This window comes from Elephas maximus, chromosome 5 (genome assembly GCF_024166365.1).
Source record: "Elephas maximus indicus isolate mEleMax1 chromosome 5, mEleMax1 primary haplotype, whole genome shotgun sequence".
Lineage (NCBI taxonomy): Eukaryota > Metazoa > Chordata > Mammalia > Proboscidea > Elephantidae > Elephas > Elephas maximus.
The window spans coordinates 16,811,769-16,833,289 of record NC_064823.1 but is presented as its reverse complement, the minus strand read 5'-3'; the positions used below and the strand labels follow the sequence as shown (position 1 = coordinate 16,833,289).

Below are 21,521 nucleotides of genomic sequence, written 5' to 3'. Positions count from 1 at the left end.
AAGGAATGTGGTGGCTTGAAAAAGTGGTATAATGGGTGGCTAAGGTTCTCAGCAAAATAACCTTTTGGTCTGTCTTGATTTTTAAGATCACACTCTTTTTCAAGGGAGAGAAAAGAAGCAAAGAGTTACAAAGAAAGTATCAGCTACAAAACAGCAGTTTATCTGACAACCTCTTCCCTCCATAAAACAGAATTACCGCTAGCTAGCTCGAGGGCATTGGGTTTTTTTGAGGGGGGTTAGCTGGTTAAGAGGGCTCCTTATTTACTTAAGCTAGATGCAGCTTTGGCAAAAAGGGAGTATTTTGATGGAACATGTGGACTAGACAAGCTTTCTGCTATCCTTTCATTCTCTGAAACATTAGTTGCTATTCTTTTGAACTCTTAAGATGGATCAAATGCAGTATCAGGTAGAGGAATTCATTGATTTTTTTTTCCCCTCGACTATAAAAGGCAAAAACACATGTATATTGTAAAATTAGGGAAAATACAAAAAATTACAAATATAAATAAAAGTCCTTGTAAACTTAACACTCAGAGATAACCACTTTTAAATTCTACATAATTGTTTATTTATGAATTTTTAAATTAAGATTATACCATATACAAGATTCCAGCATGTATGTGTGTGTATATTTATATATATATATATAGACACACACACATATATATATTTTTACTTTATTGTTGTTAGTTGCCATCGAGTCAATTCTGACCAATAGCGACTCCACGTGTGCAGAGAATTGTGCTCGATAGGGTTTTCAAGGCTGTGAAAACCTTTTGGAAGCAGATCACCAGGACTGTCTCCTGAGGTACCTCTAGGTGGGTTCTAAACCAAAAAACCCCAAACCCACTGCCATCGAGTCCATTCCAACTCATAGCGACCCTATAGGGCAGAGTAGAACTGTCCCATAGAGTTTCTAAAGAGTGCCTGGAGGATTTGAACTGCTGACCTTTTGGTTAGCAGCTGTAGCACTTAACCACTACACCACCAGGGTTTCTAGCTACTGTGGGTTCTAGCTACTGATATTTCAACTAGTAGTTGGGCATTTAACTGTTTGCAAACCCACAGACTCTACAGAAGGTTACAATTTGTGTGTGTGTTTTTCTGATTCGTTTTTACCTAAAACAGCAATATCAATACATTATAAATTATTAAAAACATTTTTTTAAATTATGGCTTAATATAGCATTTTAGAGACGTACCATAATTTAATCATTCTTTCATTTCTAGATATTTAGGTTGTTTCTAATTTGTTATCGAACACTGCTACAACAAATTTTTTTTTTTTTTTTTTTAAGGGAAAGTTTACACATCAAGTCAGTCTCTCATACAAAGCCCACTGGGCAGTTCTTCTCTGTCCTATGGGGTCGCTATGAGTTGGAATGGACTCGCCGGCAGTGGGTTTGGTTTTTTTTTTTTTTGATATACTCCTAGTTGCTCTCCCCCTAATGAGACAGCACATTCCTTCCCTCCACCCTGTGTTTCCGTGTCCATTCAGCCAGCTTCTGTCCCCCTTGGCCTTCATATCTCCCCTCTAGGCAGGAGCTCTCCAGATAGTCTCAAGTGTCTACTTGATCCAAGAAGCCCATTCCTCACCAGTATCATTTTCTGTCTTGTAGTCCAGTCTAATCCTCGTATGGAGAATTGGCTTCGAGAATGGTTCCTGTCTTGGGCTAACAGAAGGTCTGGGGACCATGACCTCCGGGATCCCTCTGGTCTCAGTCAGACCATTAAGTCTGGTCCCTTTACTAGAATTTGGGGTCTGCATCCCACTGCTCTTCTGCTCCTTCAGGGATTCTCTGTGTGTTCCCTGTCATGGCAGTCATCGGTTGTAGCTGGGCACCAACTAGTTCCTCTGGTCTCAGGCTGATGTAGTCTTTGATTTATGTGGCCCATTGTCACTCTTGGGCTCATACTTACCTTGTGTCTTTGATGTTTTACATTCTCCTTTGCTCCAGGTGGGTTGAGACCAATTGATGCATCTTAGATGGCTGCTTGCTAGCGTTTAAGACCCCAGACACCACTCTCCAAAATGGGATGCGGAATTTTTCTTAATAGTTTTTATTATGCCAGTTGACCTAGATGTCCCCTGAAACCATGGTCCCCAAACCCCCACCCCTGCTACTCTGGCCTTTGAGGCATTCAGTTTATTCAGGAAACTGCTTTTGGTTTAGTCCAGTTGTGCTGACTTCTCCTGTATTGTATGTTGTCCATCCCTTCACCTAAATTAGTTCTTGTCTACTATCTAATTAGCGAGTTCCCCTTTCCCTCTCTCTCTCCCTTCCCCCTCTCGTAACCATCAAAGAATATTTTCTTCTCTGTTTAGACTATTTCTTGAGTTCTTACAATAGTGGTCTCATACGTTATTTGTCCTTTTGCATCTGACTAATTTCACTCAGCATAATGCCTTCCAGGTTCCTCCATGTTATGAAATGTTTCACAGATTGATCATTGTTCTTTATCGATGCGTGGTATTCCATTGTGTGAATAGACCATAATTTATCCATTCATCCGTTGATGGGCACCTTGGTTGCCTCCATCTTTTCGCTATTGTAAACAGTGCTGCAATGAACATGGGTGTGCATATATCTGTTTGTGTGACGGCTCTTACTTCTCTAGGATATATTCCAAGGAGTGGGTTTGCTGGATCATATGGTAGTTCTATTTCTAGCTTTTTAAGGAAGTGCCAAATCGATTTCCAAAGTGGTTGTACCATTTTACATTCCCACCAGCAGTGTATAAGTGTTCCGGTCTCTCCACAACCTCTCCAACATTTATTATTCTGTATTTTTTGGATTAATGCCAGCCTTTATAACAAACTTTTTAATGAAATATTTTGATTATGTTATTAGAACTGAATTTTAGACTCTTTAAGGTAAATGTATACCATTTTACACTTTCAGCTGCAGGGTAGAGAATACCCACTCATTTCATTGTACATTACTCAGTTAATAATAAGTTTCAACTTTTAAAAGATTGTTTATTGGCCATACACTTTTCTTAGTTTATTAATTCTCTGTTCATGTCTCATACATGTTTTTCTATTGTGTTACAAATGTTCTTTTATATTTTTAAAGTTCCTTATATATGAATGGAAACCCTGATGGCACAGTGATTAAGTGCTATGGCTGCTAACCAAGAGGTTGGCAGTTCCACCAGCTGCTCCTTGGAAACTCTATGGGGCAGTTTTATTCTGTCCTAGAGGGTTGCTGTGAGTCAGAATTGACTCGATGGCAATGAGTTTACAAATGAATAATCTTATTCCTTTATCATATTCATTAAAGCTATTTTCCCCAGTTATTTGCTTTTTAGACATTTAACAAATTAAACATTTAAATCCTTTATATACTCAAATCTATCAGTATTTTCCTCTGAAATTTTTTCTCTATTTTATTTTGCTTAGAAAGTCCTTTCCCATCTATCAGCTAAATATTAACCAACATTTCCTACTTAGGTTTTATAGCATCATTACCACTGTAAAGTTGTTAATAAATCTGAAATTTATAATATCAAGTGTATAATATAAGATGAGGATATACCATATTTTCATCAAAGTATATTTATTTTTTTATGGGGAAATACTTAGGGAATTTCAAGCATACACAAAACAGAATAGTACAACGAACCCCTATATATGTGCATCACTCGGTTTCCACAATCATCAAACTCATGGCCACTCTTCTTTCATCTATATTCCTACCCATTTTCCCCTGTCAAGAATTATCTTTCTCCCTCTTACAATGAAGTACGTAAGTCTTAAAGGTATAACTCAATTTTTATATACATACCAATGTACAAAAATCACCACCCAGATTTAGTTGCCCCAAGAAGCTCTCTCAAGTGTCCTTCCAGGCAGTAATCATCCATCCAAAAGATAATCACTATTCTGACCCCATCCTCATAAGTTATGTCTATTCTTTACTGTCATACAATGAAAAAATAAATTAATTTTTCAAAAATCTCTGTTAACATTACGTTTGTGAGATTCATCCACTATTGTTTGTAAACATAGTTCATTTTTTTCCATTGCTGTACGTATTCCATGATATGAATATATATAACAATTTATCCATTCTCATGTTGCTGGACATTTGAGTTGTTTTCAGTTTTTGAGGTTATGGTTAAAGTTCCTGTGAATATTCTGGTACCCTTGTTTTGGCGAACAGAAGCACTCATATCTGCTGGGTATGTATCAGGATTATTTGGCATAATATATATGTATGCCTAGCTTTAAAAGATACTGCCAGACGACAGCTGTACCAATTTACATTCCCACCAATACTGTACAAAAATTCCAGCTGCTCTATTTCTATGTCAACACTTGATACTGTATTTTCACTTTTAGCCATTCTTGGAGGTATGTTGTGGCATCTCATTGTACTTTTGTATTTCCCTGATAATTAATGAAGCTGAATACCTTTCCATGTATGCTCTTTTATGATTATATATATGTAATCATGACTCAGTGGCAGCAGGTTCTTTTATGATTTGCTTATGTAAGTCTTCTGCCTATTTTTGGAAATGGGCTGTCTGCTTTTTGCTTATTAATTGTTAGGAGTTCTTTATATTCCGGATATGAGGTTTTTTTTTCAGTTGCATGTATTACAAGTATTTTCTCTCACTTTTTACTCTCCTAATGATGTCCTTTGATGACCCAAAATATTAATTTTAAGGAAATCTGATTCATTAATCTTCTCTTTATGATTAGTGCTTTTTGTATTTTAAGATTTTTCCCTCTGCAGGGCCATGAATATTTTTTCCTGGGGGCATCATTTGTTTAAATTTCACATTTAGGTCTATAAGCCAGCTCAAGTTAATCTGCACATATGATATGAGGTAGAGGTTAAGGTTCATTTTTAAAACAAGGATCCAACTGATCTAGTACAATTTATTGTAAAGACAATTCTTCCCCATTGAATTGCAGTGCTTATCTTTGTTGTAAAACAGGTAACAATGTACAGAAGAGTTTGTTTCTGTACGGCCTCTATTTGTTCCATTAATCAAGTTGATTATTCTTATGCTGATCTCACACTGTCTTAACTATTGTAGCTTTAAAGCAAGTCTTGATATCTGGTAGTAAGAGTCCTCCTCTTTTGTTCTTTGGTTTTTTACTTCCCACAGCCTGAGGCATAAAGTACAAAACTTCTTTGTGTGGTATATAAAGCCCTCTTGTTCAGACATCAAACTATTATAAATAACTATAGGGTTTGATACTCGCAACAGGAGGCATTAAGTAAATATACACTGACATGAATTAGGTTAAAATGTGACTTCATTAGAGGTTGAAATCCTCTTCTGAGCCCTCGTAGTAACAACAACAACAAAAAGACATAAATAAAACATTAATACTACCACTCCATATCCTTACTATGAAACTGGAAGGTGCAGATCTTTATCATAAAGAGTTAGTACCACATTTTATAACAATCTTATGGAATGGCGAAAGGTAAGCAAGATGTTGATGTACTGTACTTCTTGAAACTCCATTAAAGAGGCTATCATGTTCCTGCTGGCAAAGCACGTAAGCATTAGAATAAAGAAGGGAGAAAAGGGAGAAAAAAGAAGAAGAAACTTTTTTAAGATGAGCCTTTTGCCCTTTGTCTTAGCATGCAGTTCTCAGACTAGCTTTGAGGGGTCCTCAGAGCATACACATGTAGCTAGCATTCCCTATACAGTTAGTTTTAGAGAAGCTCAAATGTTGAGAAGCTATTATAGCAGGAAAAGAGAGGATGTTATCTAATCTATAGTTTTGCTAGTGCTGCTTAAATTGCTTTGGCAGGAATATCAGTATATCTCATGGTTGAAAAAGGTTTTTTTTTTTTGGAGATAGAGAAAGCAATCATTTTCAAGTATGCTTGCCAAGTTCTACAAAACAGAAATGACTTGTTACCGCTCTGAATTACGATTTAGCACTTTCTGATTAGAAGGCAAAAAAAAAAAAAAATCTTAAAAAATGTTTCACCAGGTCTCCCTAAATATTCTCTGTACTTCAGTTTTCACAAGTACACATTTAACTCCAACTAGTCTTGAAAATACCTTTAGTTTGGCTTTCTTTTGAGCCTCCAGAGCAATCTTTCTTAAATTCTCAGTCTCCTTCTGTAGCTGTTCATTTTCTTGCTGAAGTTTCAGCCTTTGTTCACTGACAAATCCACAGTTCTCTCTCTCAGACTCCAAAACATTTTGAAGTTTCTGAATCATTTCTTGGCAACGTGATATCTCTTCCGAGGAACTGATTAAAAAACAAAACAAAAAGAACCCTTAAACTTAATGACCTATAATAAATGTCAAGACGTCTGTCTACATTTTATAGTGTAGACCTTGCTTTCTTTTTTATGAGCCATTTATCTTCAATTTAGACATAAATTTTATGCTTTCAAAATTGTATGTTAAACTACGCAAATATACTCAATTTAACAATCTTAAATAACAATAGGTAACTTGAACTGCTTATCACTTACCTAGAAAATCAATGTGAAACATTCAAATTTTACTAACATTGAGAATCACTGTGTAAGGAGGACTTCAAGGGGACAAACTGAAGCTGATATAAAGAACACCAAGGAGATAATATCGAAGCTCCTTTACACCACCAATAAATTCCATAGGAAAACACAATAGTTGACTATGTTACTAAATTGTATTGATAGGATCTACTTTCTGATTTTCTTGCTACATGCCTTAGAAATGGATTTTATAAACTTCTAGTTGTCTTATCAGTGGTTAAATAGGTCATGTTTTTTGAACTTTCTGAACAACAGCTTATTAGGTAAGATTACCTCTAAACAACGTGTGTTGCTTCAATATACTGCTAATTTTTATTCTAAAATTTCTATCTTTTCAATCTCAGATAATTAATCATTGTGAATATTGCTTGGTCAGTAGGTATCAGTGGGAATATGTTTCCTGATCAAAAGATATCACAGGGAGTACAAAAATCGTACTAATATTGTGATGTTTTAAGAAAACTACTGGTTGAATATGTCTTGGAAGCAGAGAAATTCTTAAATAACTCCCACATGGTACCAGTTTTTACCACCATGATCCATTCCTTTATGGTCCTACTTCAGCAACATAACACTCATGCCTTCTTGAGTTTTCCTGCAACCTCTGATGTGCCCACATCTGCCAATGCTTCCACGGTTAGTAACTGCTTCTCTAATCCTCTACCTCTGTCCTTGTCAGTTCTAATTCCTACATTAAATCCTTTATTCCTATATTGTAGCTCTGTTCTTCTACCTAAGAATTGATACAAAGTTTTTAATGAAATGATGGACCTAAGCGATGATGATTAACTGATGCAAAGAGCAGAAAGGAGAAACCACCACACTTTACATGCCTCCTGTTAGAAGTCCAAACACTGCTGTCTACAAACAATTCTTATAAAAATTGAGAGCTGAATCAGTCAAGCCTCTTGATCTAATTATTAGTTTTTGGGAACTACGGCAGACAGAGAAACAAGTTAAATGATATCATATACATGAATATACATGGAAATACTACAATACAAATAACCCAGTTTTTTTAACAAGTAATTTACAAGAAAAAATAGAGAAAAGGTGGGATACCTATAGATTACAGGAGACTTAGGAAACATGGCACTTCTAGCATCCCTGAAGCTGGAAGAGAAACCCTTTGAATGAAGTGACTTCATCTTAAGGCACATATGAGAATTCACAATGGGATGAAAATCCTGTATATGTAGGGAAAGGTTATCACAGAAAACCCAAAAGAAAAACTTACGTTATTTCAAGTTGTTTGATTCTATTTTCTGCTGTTTTAAGTCTTAGCTGAAGGTCATCTTTTGAACGCTCTGAAGTCAGGCATCTTTGGTGCATTTCTTCCAGTTTTCTGTAATCACTTTCATTTCCTCTGCCCTCACGGTAAATCTACAGAAGAGGCTTATATGTGTATTATCTTACAGAAGGAAATTTCCCTAAGAAATTATATAATTCAGAAACAAAAAGAAATGATGCGTAATAAAAACCATTGAATAACAACTACCATGATCTTGCTTTCATCTATTTTCACCGTAACATACTTAAAATGTATCAGTAATTATTTTTGGTTGCTTCACATTTGAAATGCTGAACACTGACAGATAAAATAATATCTTAGTTTTTGAAATTATTCAAGCTTGTGGTAAGCTATTCAAATAATACAAAAATATAAAACGGCTGAAATAAAAAAAAAAAAAATACTCCAAATGTTACCACTTAGAGATAACCACTGTTGATCCTTTGATGAATACCCTCCAGACAATTCTCTACAGCAATATTTAAAAATACAAACACATTCTATGGTGTGATGTGAACTATGTGCAAGTGACTGCAGAATCTCACTCTAGGTTACCTGGGCGACAATCTAGCTGGACTGGGAGGACCTTCACCAGCAGGAGAGCTTATACCCAACCTCAGCTTCCCGTGAGACTACACTTCCTCCCACGGCACAGGGGCTGTAACATGCCAAGGGGCCCAAGTTTTCCAGGGGCTAGGCAAATTTTCAGACAAATCCTATCTTCAGCTACCCTCCAACAACCAGACTGCCCTTCCAAGTAACCTGTGTCTTGCACCTCCAACAAGGCTGCTTTGTTGCTCTCGCATTATAAAAAGGTAACTGTGAGCATGTCAATGTTCCACTGCTGAGGTCCCAGCAGTGCTTTGATCTCAGCAAGCTTGTCTGCCTGACGATGGGATAGCAGGGATCTGTGCCTTCTGTGCCTTCTTTTCACCTTCAGTCTTTAGCAGTCTAAGTTTTTCATTTGCTCAATAAAGTCTATTCCTTCACTTATGCCACGTAATATTACAAAATTCACCTGCAAACCCTGATGTATAGAAGGTGGCAACCTAAATGGCACCTATCTGGCATAAGCAATGGAGACTCAGAAGGGATCCACCTCGCAGGATGGTGGTGACCACAGAGGTCCTACCTTGACCACAGCATGTAAACATTTTTTTTCCATAAATGTGACTACATTATGTTCTGTTTTGTAAATTCTTCTTTTACTAACTAGTGTCGTTATGATTTTTCCACGTCAATAATATAGATATATCACATCATTTTTATGCTACATAGCTCTTCTTTGAAAACTGAATTCTGACTCTACTATCTACTATTTTTTAACATTAACCTCTGTGAAAGTTCCCAATACAGTGCCTAAAACACATTAAGTACTCATCAAATTTATTCCTCATTTCTTTTTTCCAAGGCACTTAAAAGAGTGGACTCATTCCCTGTAAAAGAAAAAGTATGTAAACAACAAATTCTAAACTACAGACCTTGGACAACATTTTTTCTCAAATGTGAAATAAAAATTTATACTTTAAAGGTAAAATCACAATATTATAATTTTCTGGTTTTATATACTTGTATTTTTTTTTTTTTTAATATTTATAGGTGGCCTAAACTCACTAAGAGTTGCATAAAATTCCAATAAAGAAAGGCAAAATGAAATTTACTATTGCAATGAGGTTGAAGCAAAGAACACAGAAACTTCGTAAAATTTATAACCTTTAAGTACAAAGTTCAAAGAATGTGGTCATGCCTGGAGAGAAATGTATGCAGGCAATACCAGTATTAAAATGCAGACTCTGAATATAGTCCAAAAAATGGAAAACACTCACCAAGAGAATACTCATAAATAAAGGGGCTGCTAGTAGATAGTGTGATGGAAGCAGACAGTAATGTTGAATATTTGCAGTTGTGTTTTAGGTAGTTATTTTTTTCCTTTTTCTTTTTACCTTTTCTAGCTCTTCTTCCACAGCTTTTTTCTCCCTAATAGCTCGTTCAATTTGGCCTTGTTTTTCGGCACACTCCTATAAATTCAAGACATATTGTAAATAAATATGTATGATTGTAAATAAATATGTATGATAAAACCTTAAAAAAATAAGAAAAAATGGAGGAAAAAATTGCTTGTTCATACGGGGAATACCACAGTTACTTTATCAATACAGGAAGGCCATGTGGATTTAAAAAAAAAAAAGCTCAATCCTCAAAGAGTTATATATTCCAGGATTTCAGAAATTGCCTCCAGCTATAGAATACAGAGGAATTCTAAAGTTAACAGACTAGGTGGGTGATAGAGGTTAGGGGAATCCAGAGAGAAAAAAATAAATAAATAGGACCCCTTAGTTACAGAATTGATGGCAACACATTGTCACACTACAATTTTCTTTTCATATACTTTTACCACATATTGAAAAGGAAACATAGAGCTGGACAGAGGTACAAACAATACCCTAATAGATAACCTGTGGCCTGAAAGGCACATGGATATAAAAATACAAACCCATTTAATCAGTTCTTTGCAAAACTTACAAACAGCCAATGGAACTACTACTAAAAATGTTTTATAAGCATGAACATAAAACATTTCTTCCCAAAAGGTTTTAATCAGAAAATTCAGCAAGTGTATCAATTAATAAAACTTAATATTTTACTAATGAGAGTAAAAAGTAAAAATAATTATAATTATTGTTTCTTCACCATTATTATTTTTGTAGTTTTTTTAATAGCCAGAGAATGAATATGGCGATTTTCTACTAATTGTGAATCACGCTTTGGACGAATTTGTATTGCTGACGGCATACTACTACTACTGCTGCTACTGCTACTGCTGTTGCTGTTGGGTGCTGTCGACTCCGAGTCATAGCGACCCCATGTGACAGAGTAAAACTGTCCCAAAGGGTTTTTTTTGCTGTAATCTTTAGGAAGCAGATCGCCAAGTTTTTCTTCCATGAAGCTGTTAGGTGGGTTCGAACCACCAACCTTTTGATTAGTAGCTGAGTGCCATGATATTCAATTATCTTTACCATAACTTTATTTTATAGAAGTAGCATATTTCACTGTGTTAATTTTAGGATAAGCTTCCAAATTAGGACCCCAAATTAATCACCTCAGATTATAATGATCTTTAACTCTTTGCCAAAAATAATTTACATTTATTATCTTTTATTAAGGAAACCCTGGTGGTGTAGTGGTTAAGTGCTACGTCTGCTAACCAAAGGGTCGGCAGTTCGAATCCGCCAGGAGCTCCTTGGAAACTCTATGGGGCAGTTCTACTCTGTCCTATGGGATTGCTATGACTAGGAATTGACCAGACGGCACTGGGTTTTTGGATCTTTTATTAACAATATTCTTAGTGAGTATAAGGAATGCATCTTAAATGTTCCATATATTTTCATATAGTAAGTTGCTAATTATGACAAAGTAGCTTTATGGTGCGCAATCTGTACTTCTCCTTTGTTTGTAACTCCTCTCGTGATTTTTAATGTAGATGCTAATAACAAAGTTGGATCCATTCCTGGGTCCAGCTAGTAGGGTATAAAGAAAGTCATGTTATAGGTGTATTATCTATCCCTCTTCACCCAATCCACGATTTCACTGCCAAACGATGACACTTGAGAGAATATTTGGTTAACCCGAGGTAACAAACCTAAAATGAAACAGAAAAGCTGAAACTTTTCCAGAGAAGAGGTACAATGGCCAAAAGGTTGGCAGTTAAAACCCACCTAGCCACTCCTCGGGAGAAAAACCTGGTGTTCTGTTCCCATAAAGATTACAGCCTAGAAAACCCTATGGGGTAGTTCTACTCTGTCACATGGGGTTGCTATGAGTTGAAAATCAACTGGATGGAATCTAACAGCGATAACATATTCACTATTAGAAATTAGAAATTAAAGCAAACATTAAATGTTACTCTTAAAAGGTTTTCACTGATATTGGCTACATTAATAACCATCAATATTCCCTATCTTTCAGGAAATGTGACAAAATAATCAATGATTTTTTTTTTCAAGTACTCATGGAATATTTACAAAATCACACCAAAGCATACCACAAACGATGTCTCAATAAACAGTAAGAATCAATATCATATAGATTATGTTCTGTGACCACTATGTAACCAGACTAAAAATCAATTGATCAGAAAAACGCATAAATCCCCATATTTTTGGAAATTCAAAAACAGATTTCTAAAAAATTCATGGAGCAAAGAAAAGAGCATAACGTAAGTTTCGTTTTATATGTGGGTATTTTATAATGAATCTTTTTCCTCGATTGCTATAAAAGTTCACAGAATTATCTGCAACTTAGCAGAATTAAAATCTTGAAGACTCTCAAGAAAAAGTATACTTGCTTGGAGAAAATAAAGGCTGTTAGGTGCGTGTTGTTCTCCAAAGGGAAATGTGGCTGGTGATAACACTGACTCTGGCCCTTTCTTAAACTTAATCAAAAAACATCTGCACACTAACCTAAAATATATGTTTTTCTCTTCCCTGCAAGCATAACTGAATTTTGAGTTGGTTAAAAGTATGCTTAACTTATCTCCCAGACTTCACCTTTATAGCATAGATGGTAAAATTGGTACTTAGTAATAGAAAAACAATAGTCAGGCATTAGGCTACTATGACTCTCACAAACTCTCAGCTGGGTTTTCTGAGAAAATCTGCTTTTTAAAGTAGCTTAGCATGACTTCCTTTGAATATATATTTTTAAATATACTTAATATTTCAAATACTTTTCAATCAGACAGTAGAGTTTCCCCCACAGAATATAAAATACGACATCAGATAATATTTTATATCTTTGGAAAAACCAGCTAGCCATAAAGTAGAATTGTTTTACTATAAAGCATAAAAAACAGCTTTTGCAATAATCTGAAATTGTCACAACTTTTTACTCTAAAGTGAGCATCTGTAGCTCTGTTGTTACATGGTAGGCGATTACTTTAAAAAGCCCTGCAGGTGCTTAACCAGTCCACATCCCTTTGGGAAAATAGAAAAAATGTTCTTGTCCTTCAAGAGTTTACAATTCATTCACTGATCCTGGACTGGGGTAGGACCCTGCTACTCCTTTTCTTCTACAAAGATCTGAATCTTTTGGTAACTAATCAGCCCATGAAGGAAAACAAGTAAAACAGTAAGGTGACAGATGAGGAAGCAAAACAGAAAAACAACAGGAATTAGCCATGACTAACTGGCCACACTGCATTCCATTCATTTAACTTAATGTTCCTACATCATTAAACCAAATGACATTAAAAAAAAAATTACACAAGTAGAAAGCAACACTGTTCCTTGTTCTATACACTTCGCAGGCATACACTATTATTACAGTCCATCATATACATTACAGAGTTTGTAGAATGTGGAAAGACGTGATCCTTCTTTTAGAAATGCTCAAATATCAAATATCAGTCGATAAATATTTACTAAAAAATATACTGTGTAAAATGCCATAGTAGGCAATGGAGAAAATGAAGGAAGGCCTAAGACCCTTCTACTCTGAGGGGCTTGCAATCTCTTTGGAGAGATAAGATTTTCACATAGAAGAGAGAGAGCGAGACGAACGTAAACTAATATATAATATCTATTTAAGACATAATTCATTGCTAAATTGCTCAGAGATTAAAAGCAATGTAGAGTTTCAGAGAAGGTGAGGTTTGTGAAGCTGTAAAATATCTTCCCAATCCCTAGACATTGTAGTTTTCTTCTCTTGTAAGCAAGGTTATTATTCCATTTCACCAAATGTTCATGTTAAATTTATATTCTGATCCTGCCTCTAGTCCTCTTCCTTTTCTGCCTACTCATCCTTTAGTACTCATTTCTTTTGGGAAGCTTTCCTGTTTTCCTTCCTTCCCAGTGCCATATATACTCTCTTTCTCTCATCATCCAGATGAATCTCGCAGCTATGGCTGGGTGTGTCTACAGGATCCTATGTTTTCTCTGACAAAGACAAGTAATCATAATAAAATGTGGTTAAGTGCCATCTTCCTTTCCCACTTGACCATAAGCTCCATGACTGCAGGAAACATGCCTATTTCAATTTTCAATCCTTTTCTAGCATCTAGCCTAAGTTCTGGCTTAAAAAATATCTTCTGAATGAATGAGTGCCCAATAATATGTACCTTGGCCTTTAAAATAAGCAATATTTACAAGGAAATATTAACAGTCTTCTAACATACCATCTGAAGGGCTGAAAGTTCTTCTGTTAATCGAGAAATCTGTACATTATATTGTTTTCTTGTGTTTGCAACCTGTAAATTAAAATATTTACAAATTATTTAGGCCCAGAATGAAAATGATTTATATCTGATAAAAACATTAGGGTAGTAATTCTGATTAAAAAAAAAAAAAAGAATTGTAGCTTTTAGGGCATAAAAGACAAATAAGCAGACATAAATAGCCAGGAATTTGTCATGAGAATGGAAGAAGAGCGAGTGAGATGTTGTATGTAAAAGGATAGTAATTCTCAAACATTTTGGCCTCAGGGTGCTTTTATACACTAAAAAAACAAGGCTTTGTTCATAATGGGTTCTTTCTATCAATATTTACTATATTAGAAATGAAAAATGAGAAAGTCTATAACATTTACTTATTTATCCTTTTATAAAACAATAATAAACTCATTACATGTTAACACAAATAACATTTTTATGAAAAATATAATTTGCAGAACTAAAACATTTTATGAAAAGAGTAGAATTATTTTGTATTTTTGCCAATCTATTTAATGTCTGACTCAATAGAAGACAGCTGGATTCTCACATCTGCCTCTGCGTTCAATCTGTTGTTACTGCCTATCATGTAGTCCCTAGAAAAACCCACTGTACACTCGTAAGAGAATGAGTGTAACAAAAGAAAAAAAAAGTCTTATTATAAGTGTGAAAGTGGGTGTGACCTCAAGGATGCCCTTAACCACACTTAATACTGCTTCCACAGAGCAAGCAAAGAGAAAAACAAAATTACACAGTATAAATGTAATTAACAACTTTTAAGACACTTATAAATAGCACATTTTTTAATATTGCACATCATATTCTATTGTTACGAAAAACCTTTACTTAAATTAACATTTAAATATCTGCTAGAATCAGTGCAATTTATGTGCAAATGGAGTATTTTGAAGAATTAGTCACCATTTCATCAGATTGCTCCTAGGACAATAGTTTTTTCTAATAATTATTCATGCTTTTAAAAAAGACAGTAGGAATATTGACACTGATGGTATATCAGCAAACTAAGTGGTTATGATCATAGTAAGGTATATATTTTCTTCTTATTATTGTCCTTTAGATGAAGGTTTACAGAGCAAACTAGCTTCTCATTAAACAGTCAGTACACATACAGTTTTATGACATGCTTAGCAACCCTACGACATGTCAAAGCTCTCCCTTCTCGACCTTGGGTTCCCTATTACCAGCTTTCTTGTCCCCCTCTGCCTTCTTGTCCTTGTCCCTGGGTTGGTATACTCCTTTAGTCTCATTTTGTTTTACGGGCCTGTCTAAGCTTTGGCTGAAGGGTGGACCTCCGGAGTGACTTCATTACTGAGCTAAATATGTGTCTGGGGGCCATACTCTCAAGGTGTCTCCAGTCTCTGTCAGGTCAGTAAGTCTGGTCTTTTTTGTGAGTTAGAATTTTGTTCTAAATTTTTCTTCAGCTCTGTCCAGGACCTTCTATCGTGATCCCTGTCAGAGCAGTCGGTAGTGGTAGCCGGGCACAATCTAGCTGTGGTGGACTCAGTCTGGTGAAGGCTGTGGCAGTTGTGGTCCAATAGTCATTTTGCCTAATCTTTCCTTTGTGTCTTTGGCTTTCTTCATTCTCTCTTGCTCCTGATGGGGTGAGACCAGTGAATATCTTAGACAGCGGCTCACAAGCTTTTAAAACTCTAGATGCTACTCACCAAAGTAGAATGTAGAACTTCTTCTTTATAAACTATATTATGCCAGTTGAGCTAGATTCTTCCTGAGACCAGGGTCCTCACAGCCTTCAGCCCAGTAATTTGGTCCCTCAGGGAGTCTGGTCGTGTCTATGGAGCTTCCATGACCTTGCCTTGTACATGTCGTGCTGGCTTCCCCGGTATTGTGTACTGTCTTACCCTTCACCAAAGTTAGCAAGGTATGTATTTTCAAATATTTTCAGTAATGCTAATAAAGTGAATTAAACTATTCATACTTTAAAAAAGACTACATAACACTACCTTGTTTTTATGCAAATAACGCATGCCTTTTACATTTGTTTGCTGGCTGCACCCTTCCCCCCCATCCTCACAGGTGAGGCAGCTTTCTCATGCCAACCCTCTTCCACATGTTGCTGTAAAAAAAAATTAGCACAGCATGCTTACGAAAATACCTCATGAGAGGAGGGTGCAACCGGCAAACAAGCACAGAAGGCGCATTTGTGTAAAAATATTGTACTGACACTGAACCTCTATGCTTCAAAGGTCATAAGGAATTTTCTAGGGTCATTATCTGTTAAGCACTGTGTAAACCTACGTTCTATGGGGAAAAAAAATTATGTGAGACAGGAACATATTTATGCAAGAAAGCTAGAGAGCCAATGTGAGAATAGAAAAAGACAGTGATGGTAATGGATTATAACTTATAAAAATTATACAGGTGATATTAAAAAAAGAGGGGGTAGCTCTTCTTTATAGAAAAATGACAGCTAAAAAATGTACAGAAGGAATGATAGAAGAAAATCATTTTCAAACCTCCCATATAATATTTACTTTAGGCAAAGATCATCAGTGGATGCTAAAACCACTAGATGAAAGATTTGGGTAGAAATGGATCCCCTCATGGTCTTAAAGTATCTCTTTCAATTACTGATTAAGTATACAGTGTAGAGATGTGGTGGTACCACCTTAACCATCCGGTCAAGTTTAGCATCGCCGGTAGGAACACACCTTGACATTATAGCTTCCTGATATAAGAAATGGTTGGTACACATCGTCGTCTTGCCAGAAACGACCTGAATCTAATCATAAAGAAACCGGCACATGAATCCAGAATGTGCAATGTTCTGCAGGACAATTGGCCTGGACTCTGCAAAGGATTCTATGTCAAACACAGAGGAAGGCAAGGGATGAAGCTAAACTGGTAGAGCAGCCAAACACGACTCATGAACTTTGACTGGATCAAGGATTTAACACAAAACAAAACAAAAAAATAAGCCATGAAGAATATTTCAAAGAAATTCGGAGGAATTTGAGTGTGAATTATATTTGAAGTAATGTTGATTTTTTTTTTTTTCTTTAAGGTATGGTAATAGTAGTGTGGTTGTGTAGGAAAATGTCCTTTTTCTGGGGAATCAGATACTGAGGTACTTAAGAGTAAAGTATCATGATGCCTGTAGCCTACATTTGAATGATCGACAAAGGGAAGTGTGTGTACTTATACAGAGATGAAATGGATGTGGCAAGACATTAAGAATTATCTGGGTGAGGGGTAAATGGGTGTTCATTGCACAGCTATTTGAACCCTTTTATAGATTTGAAAATTCTGAAATTGAAAATAATACGTAACTAAAGGCAAACAATTTCTCATTGAGAGCAGAGCTCTAGAATCAAGAGACTTGTGTTTGCACCCCAGCTCTGCCACCTCCTAGAGATGGAATCCTAAGCAAGCTACTTAACTTCTCTGCATTTCATTTTCTCATTTTTAAGATGGGTTTTTGTGGTTCCTTCCTTCTAATCTTACTTCACACCATCAAACTTTACCACACCACTTACGAATTGGTTCATATCCACACTGGGAGAAAATGCAAACATGAGATTTAGTCTTGATAATAAAACCGTCAACAACACAATTCACAAATTGTGCAGGAGCATCATGATGCAACTGAAACAATGCTAGGGTCAGTATAGTTCTACCCATGAGTGTAGAACCTCACAGGGATTTCAGTTTCTTAACCAATCAATAATAGGTTAAACCAGATCTTGTTGGTCCTGAGATGCTCTAAGAAACTGCAAACAACAGTAGGTTTTCTTCTCTTGCCTATTATGCACTTTAAGTTTATTTTTGAGCTTCTTTTTAAAATTCTACTTCAGCTGTGTTAGTCTTCACTATATTCCTAGCTTAAATCCCTCTCCCCTCTCCCCTACTATCCTGAGATGCTTTTTACTTGAAATATATCACAATCAATGCAATTACCAAGAAATACTTTCACCATCGAGTTGGATCTGACTCATAATGACCCTATTGGACAGAGTAGAACTGCCCCCATAGGATTTCCAAGACTATAAATCTTTACAGAAGCAGACTGCCGCATTGTTCCCCTGCAGAGCAGCTGGTAGGTTCCAACCACCAACCTTATGGCTAGCAGCCAAGCACTTAACCACTTCACCACCAGGGCTTAGCTGATGGGTAATTAGCTAGGTTTTTTATTAAGCAAAAACTTAGGTAGTATTTAGTCTTGAGTTGTGATTTAAGTCTTAAATGTAATTAAAAACCCCTTACTTCTTTCCTGGTTCTTACGGCAGCGTCTTGTACAAGCCGAGAAACTGTTTCTTTCATTTTCTCTATATCTTCTTCTTTTTGCTTCTCTTCAAGCAGGGCCTTCAGAAAACAATCACCTCTAGTTATTACCGATCACTTCATTATAACATAATAAATGGATAAAAGCCTATCCATTAATCACTTTCCTGAAAGTAAACATCTTCAAAACTTCTGGGGCCTCTCCACTTAGAGATCTTGCCTAGTTCATAAATGAAATTTACTTTCCCTAATCTCCTCACCTGCCTTTGCCCTGACTAAAAACTTGCTCATTTTCTTTGGTATCCATGTAAGCCAGTATTTCCATCATTCTTCTAGAGACAGCAGAAAATCCTAGAATTACTTCTGAATTTTCTTTCTCCTCAGTCCCTATATAAAACAGGTCTTCAAATCAAGGTATTATATCTTTGGAAAAATCTCTTGGGTTTTCCTTTCTATTATTTGCCATCATTCAAATTAGGTCCCTCACCACCTCACCCCCAGATTGCCACAGATACCACCTACTTTGTCTCCTTAATGTGCTTCTATCCCTCCAAACATTTCCATATCTCAACTAAAAAAACATTCTCATGGTCCTAGTTCCGTTACCAGGTCACACCCCATTTCTTTGCTCATATGTGAAACAAAACGCCTCTAACGCTTGCTCCCATCCACTCTTACATTCAGTCCAGTCAGGCTTTCCCCACCTATGATCTCCATTTGATAATTTGAGTCAATTTTCAGTATTTATCTTATTTGATCCATTAGCAGCACTTAAGATAATTGATTACTTTCTTTTAATTGTTTTACTTTCCTTCTTTGGCTTTAGCACACTACAGTGTTGGCTTTTCTCTTCCCTCACTGATCATTCCTGTTCAGTCTGCCTTGCTGGTTCTTTCTCTTCTCCAATTGTCTTAATATTGGACTACCCAAGGCTCAGTTCTTGGTCCTCTTCTCTATCTGTGTCCATCCCTTGGTGGTTTAATCTAATCTCATGGTTTTAAATATCACTTATATGCTGACAATACCTAAATTTATATCTCTAACCCAGCTACCTTTCAGAGCTCTGAACTCCTCTGATTAGGTCTGATTGAATCTCTTTTTTATCACCTCACAATAAGTGGCCCTCTGTTCTGATCCCCTTATGTTCTAAAGATACCATACACACGCCCATCTATTTTTTAAAAATTGTTTTTTAATAAATTGCCCCATGCTTAAATAAGTAAGTTAGTGAAAGGTAACAGCTGTTTGGATGTAAAACTCTGTGGGGAGAATGGGACAATGAGGAAAGAAGGAACACCATAAGAAGACTAAGCCCAGGGGGGTCAAGAATAAGGAATGCTAGGCTGTGCTTCCTGCATGTTTGAATGAAGGGGTGGGATAACCCTTGCCTTCTTTGAACAAGAAACTGAAGATGAAAACTCTCAAGCAATTAAACAATGAGCCAGAGAGATCTTAATATTGTAGTCATAGACAGCCACTGTGAGGGTCTGTTGACTCAGGACTTGGGTGAGATTTGGGGGATAAGCAGTGAGGGTCACTATTCTCTCTCTGTCTACTGGGCCCCACATCTTTAGTAATTTGATCTTAATCATGATCATTTAGCTAGGCTTTGTAGGCTAGAAATAAATAATGCTGTTCTGCCCTTATTTTTTTCTAGCTAACTTAGGTGTTTAGAACAATTCCTAAGAATACTGTCACTACTGTATGCCTCTTAACCATTCTATGTGACAGTATTCAGATCACAGATGGGAACAGTGCCTGAAAGGCAAGATAAGCAGCTTAACCTTTCCACAGTTTGGATTTGGATAATTATTTATTTTTCATTTCTTATTAGCTCTTACATATCCAAACTTATAGCTTGTTCTGTTTTTAGTAGCTCTCTTGGAAAACACTCTACTGTGTAAAAAAGAAATTATATAAAACAAAGCATTTCTTTGTATCCCCATGTTTACTATGCATTCAATAAATATTGATTAAATGAATTAATCATTTAATGATCTCTACATAATGGAGGCCAAACCCAAACAAAATCCACTACTGTCAATTCTGACTCGTAAAGACAGAGTATAACCTTCCCAAAGGGTTTCTAAGGCTGTAATCTTTACAGAGGCAGACTGCCACATCTTTCTCCTGCACAGTGGCTGGTGGGTTTGAACCACTGACCTTTTGGTTAGCAGCTGAATGCTTAAAGCACTGTGCCACCAGGGCACGTACTGGAGGCAGCAACGTTAAAAATGAATCTGTCTAATTTGTGGTCTCTAGAAATGATACAGGCAGGTCCTGGTGGAGCAGTGGTTAAGCATTTGGCTGCTAACCAAAAGATTGGCAGTTAGAATCCACCAGCTACTCCTTGGAAACCCTATGGGGCAGTTCTACTCTGTCCTATAGGGTCGCTACGAGTCGCAATCAATGGCAAGAGTTTTTTTAAATAAATGATGTACCATTCATATGGAAGTGGTATAAGACAAAAAACAATATATGATAGCATAGGATTGCAACTGTTAGAGAGGTAAAAAAAAGAAAAACAAAAACAACTGTGACAAGAAAGTGCCAATTAATCTTAACAGAGTATTTAATTCAGGCCAATTAAACTTCTACTCTAGTAATTATGTAGGTGCTGAGGAGGAAATAATGATGAATAAGAATCATCTGACTGAACTGAATATTATATAGGGGATACTGAGTAAAGTGTTATAACTGATTTTTAAAATTATAAGACTATAAAGGATGAGATTAGTTACTCAGGGATTGGGAGACATAAGAAAAGTCTGTTACTTACATATTACTTTTGGTAGAGAATTACTTGACATTTTATCGTATTTTATGACATTAAGTCTTACCATCCAAGAATATGATATGTCTATTAATGGAAAGTGCAGCAATTTTATTTTCATACAGTTATTTTGCAGGTATTTTTTTCTCTTACTATTAATGCTTACTATTACTATTGGGGGAATGTCCAGTATTTTATTATTTATAAACATGTTTATTAGCTTTCTTACCTGATTTTTTTGAAGGTTAGCTTCTTCTAAGAGTTGTATGCTATTTCTGGCTCTTATAATAGCTTCAAATTTGTCATTCTCTAATTCAGTGCACTTTGCTTGTAACTCTCTGCTGTGTTTTTCCAGATGTGTTTTCTCTGCTCTTAACTGATTGGCTTCTTGGATCGCCACACATAATCTAGAAGTTAATAATCACATTGTAAAAGTTAAATATTTTCAAAGGGAAGGAGGGAGATAGGAGATTTACTGAGCATTTATTA

General features: G+C 36.0%; 1 protein-coding gene across 1 annotated transcript in view; it reads right to left on the bottom strand.

The window, feature by feature from the left end:
- The window catches only part of SCLT1 (sodium channel and clathrin linker 1), a 225,149-nt gene that overhangs the window by 57,988 nt on the left and 145,640 nt on the right, over nt 1-21,521 (bottom strand). The window contains exons 12-17 of the mRNA XM_049885324.1: nt 21,262-21,439; nt 18,242-18,340; nt 13,967-14,038; nt 9,738-9,812; nt 7,741-7,886; nt 6,037-6,229 (exon numbers count right to left, since the gene is read on the bottom strand). Of these exons, the coding sequence (XP_049741281.1) occupies nt 6,037-6,229; nt 7,741-7,886; nt 9,738-9,812; nt 13,967-14,038; nt 18,242-18,340; nt 21,262-21,439 (763 nt within the window). The remainder of the gene's footprint in view (nt 1-6,036; nt 6,230-7,740; nt 7,887-9,737; nt 9,813-13,966; nt 14,039-18,241; nt 18,341-21,261; nt 21,440-21,521) is intronic.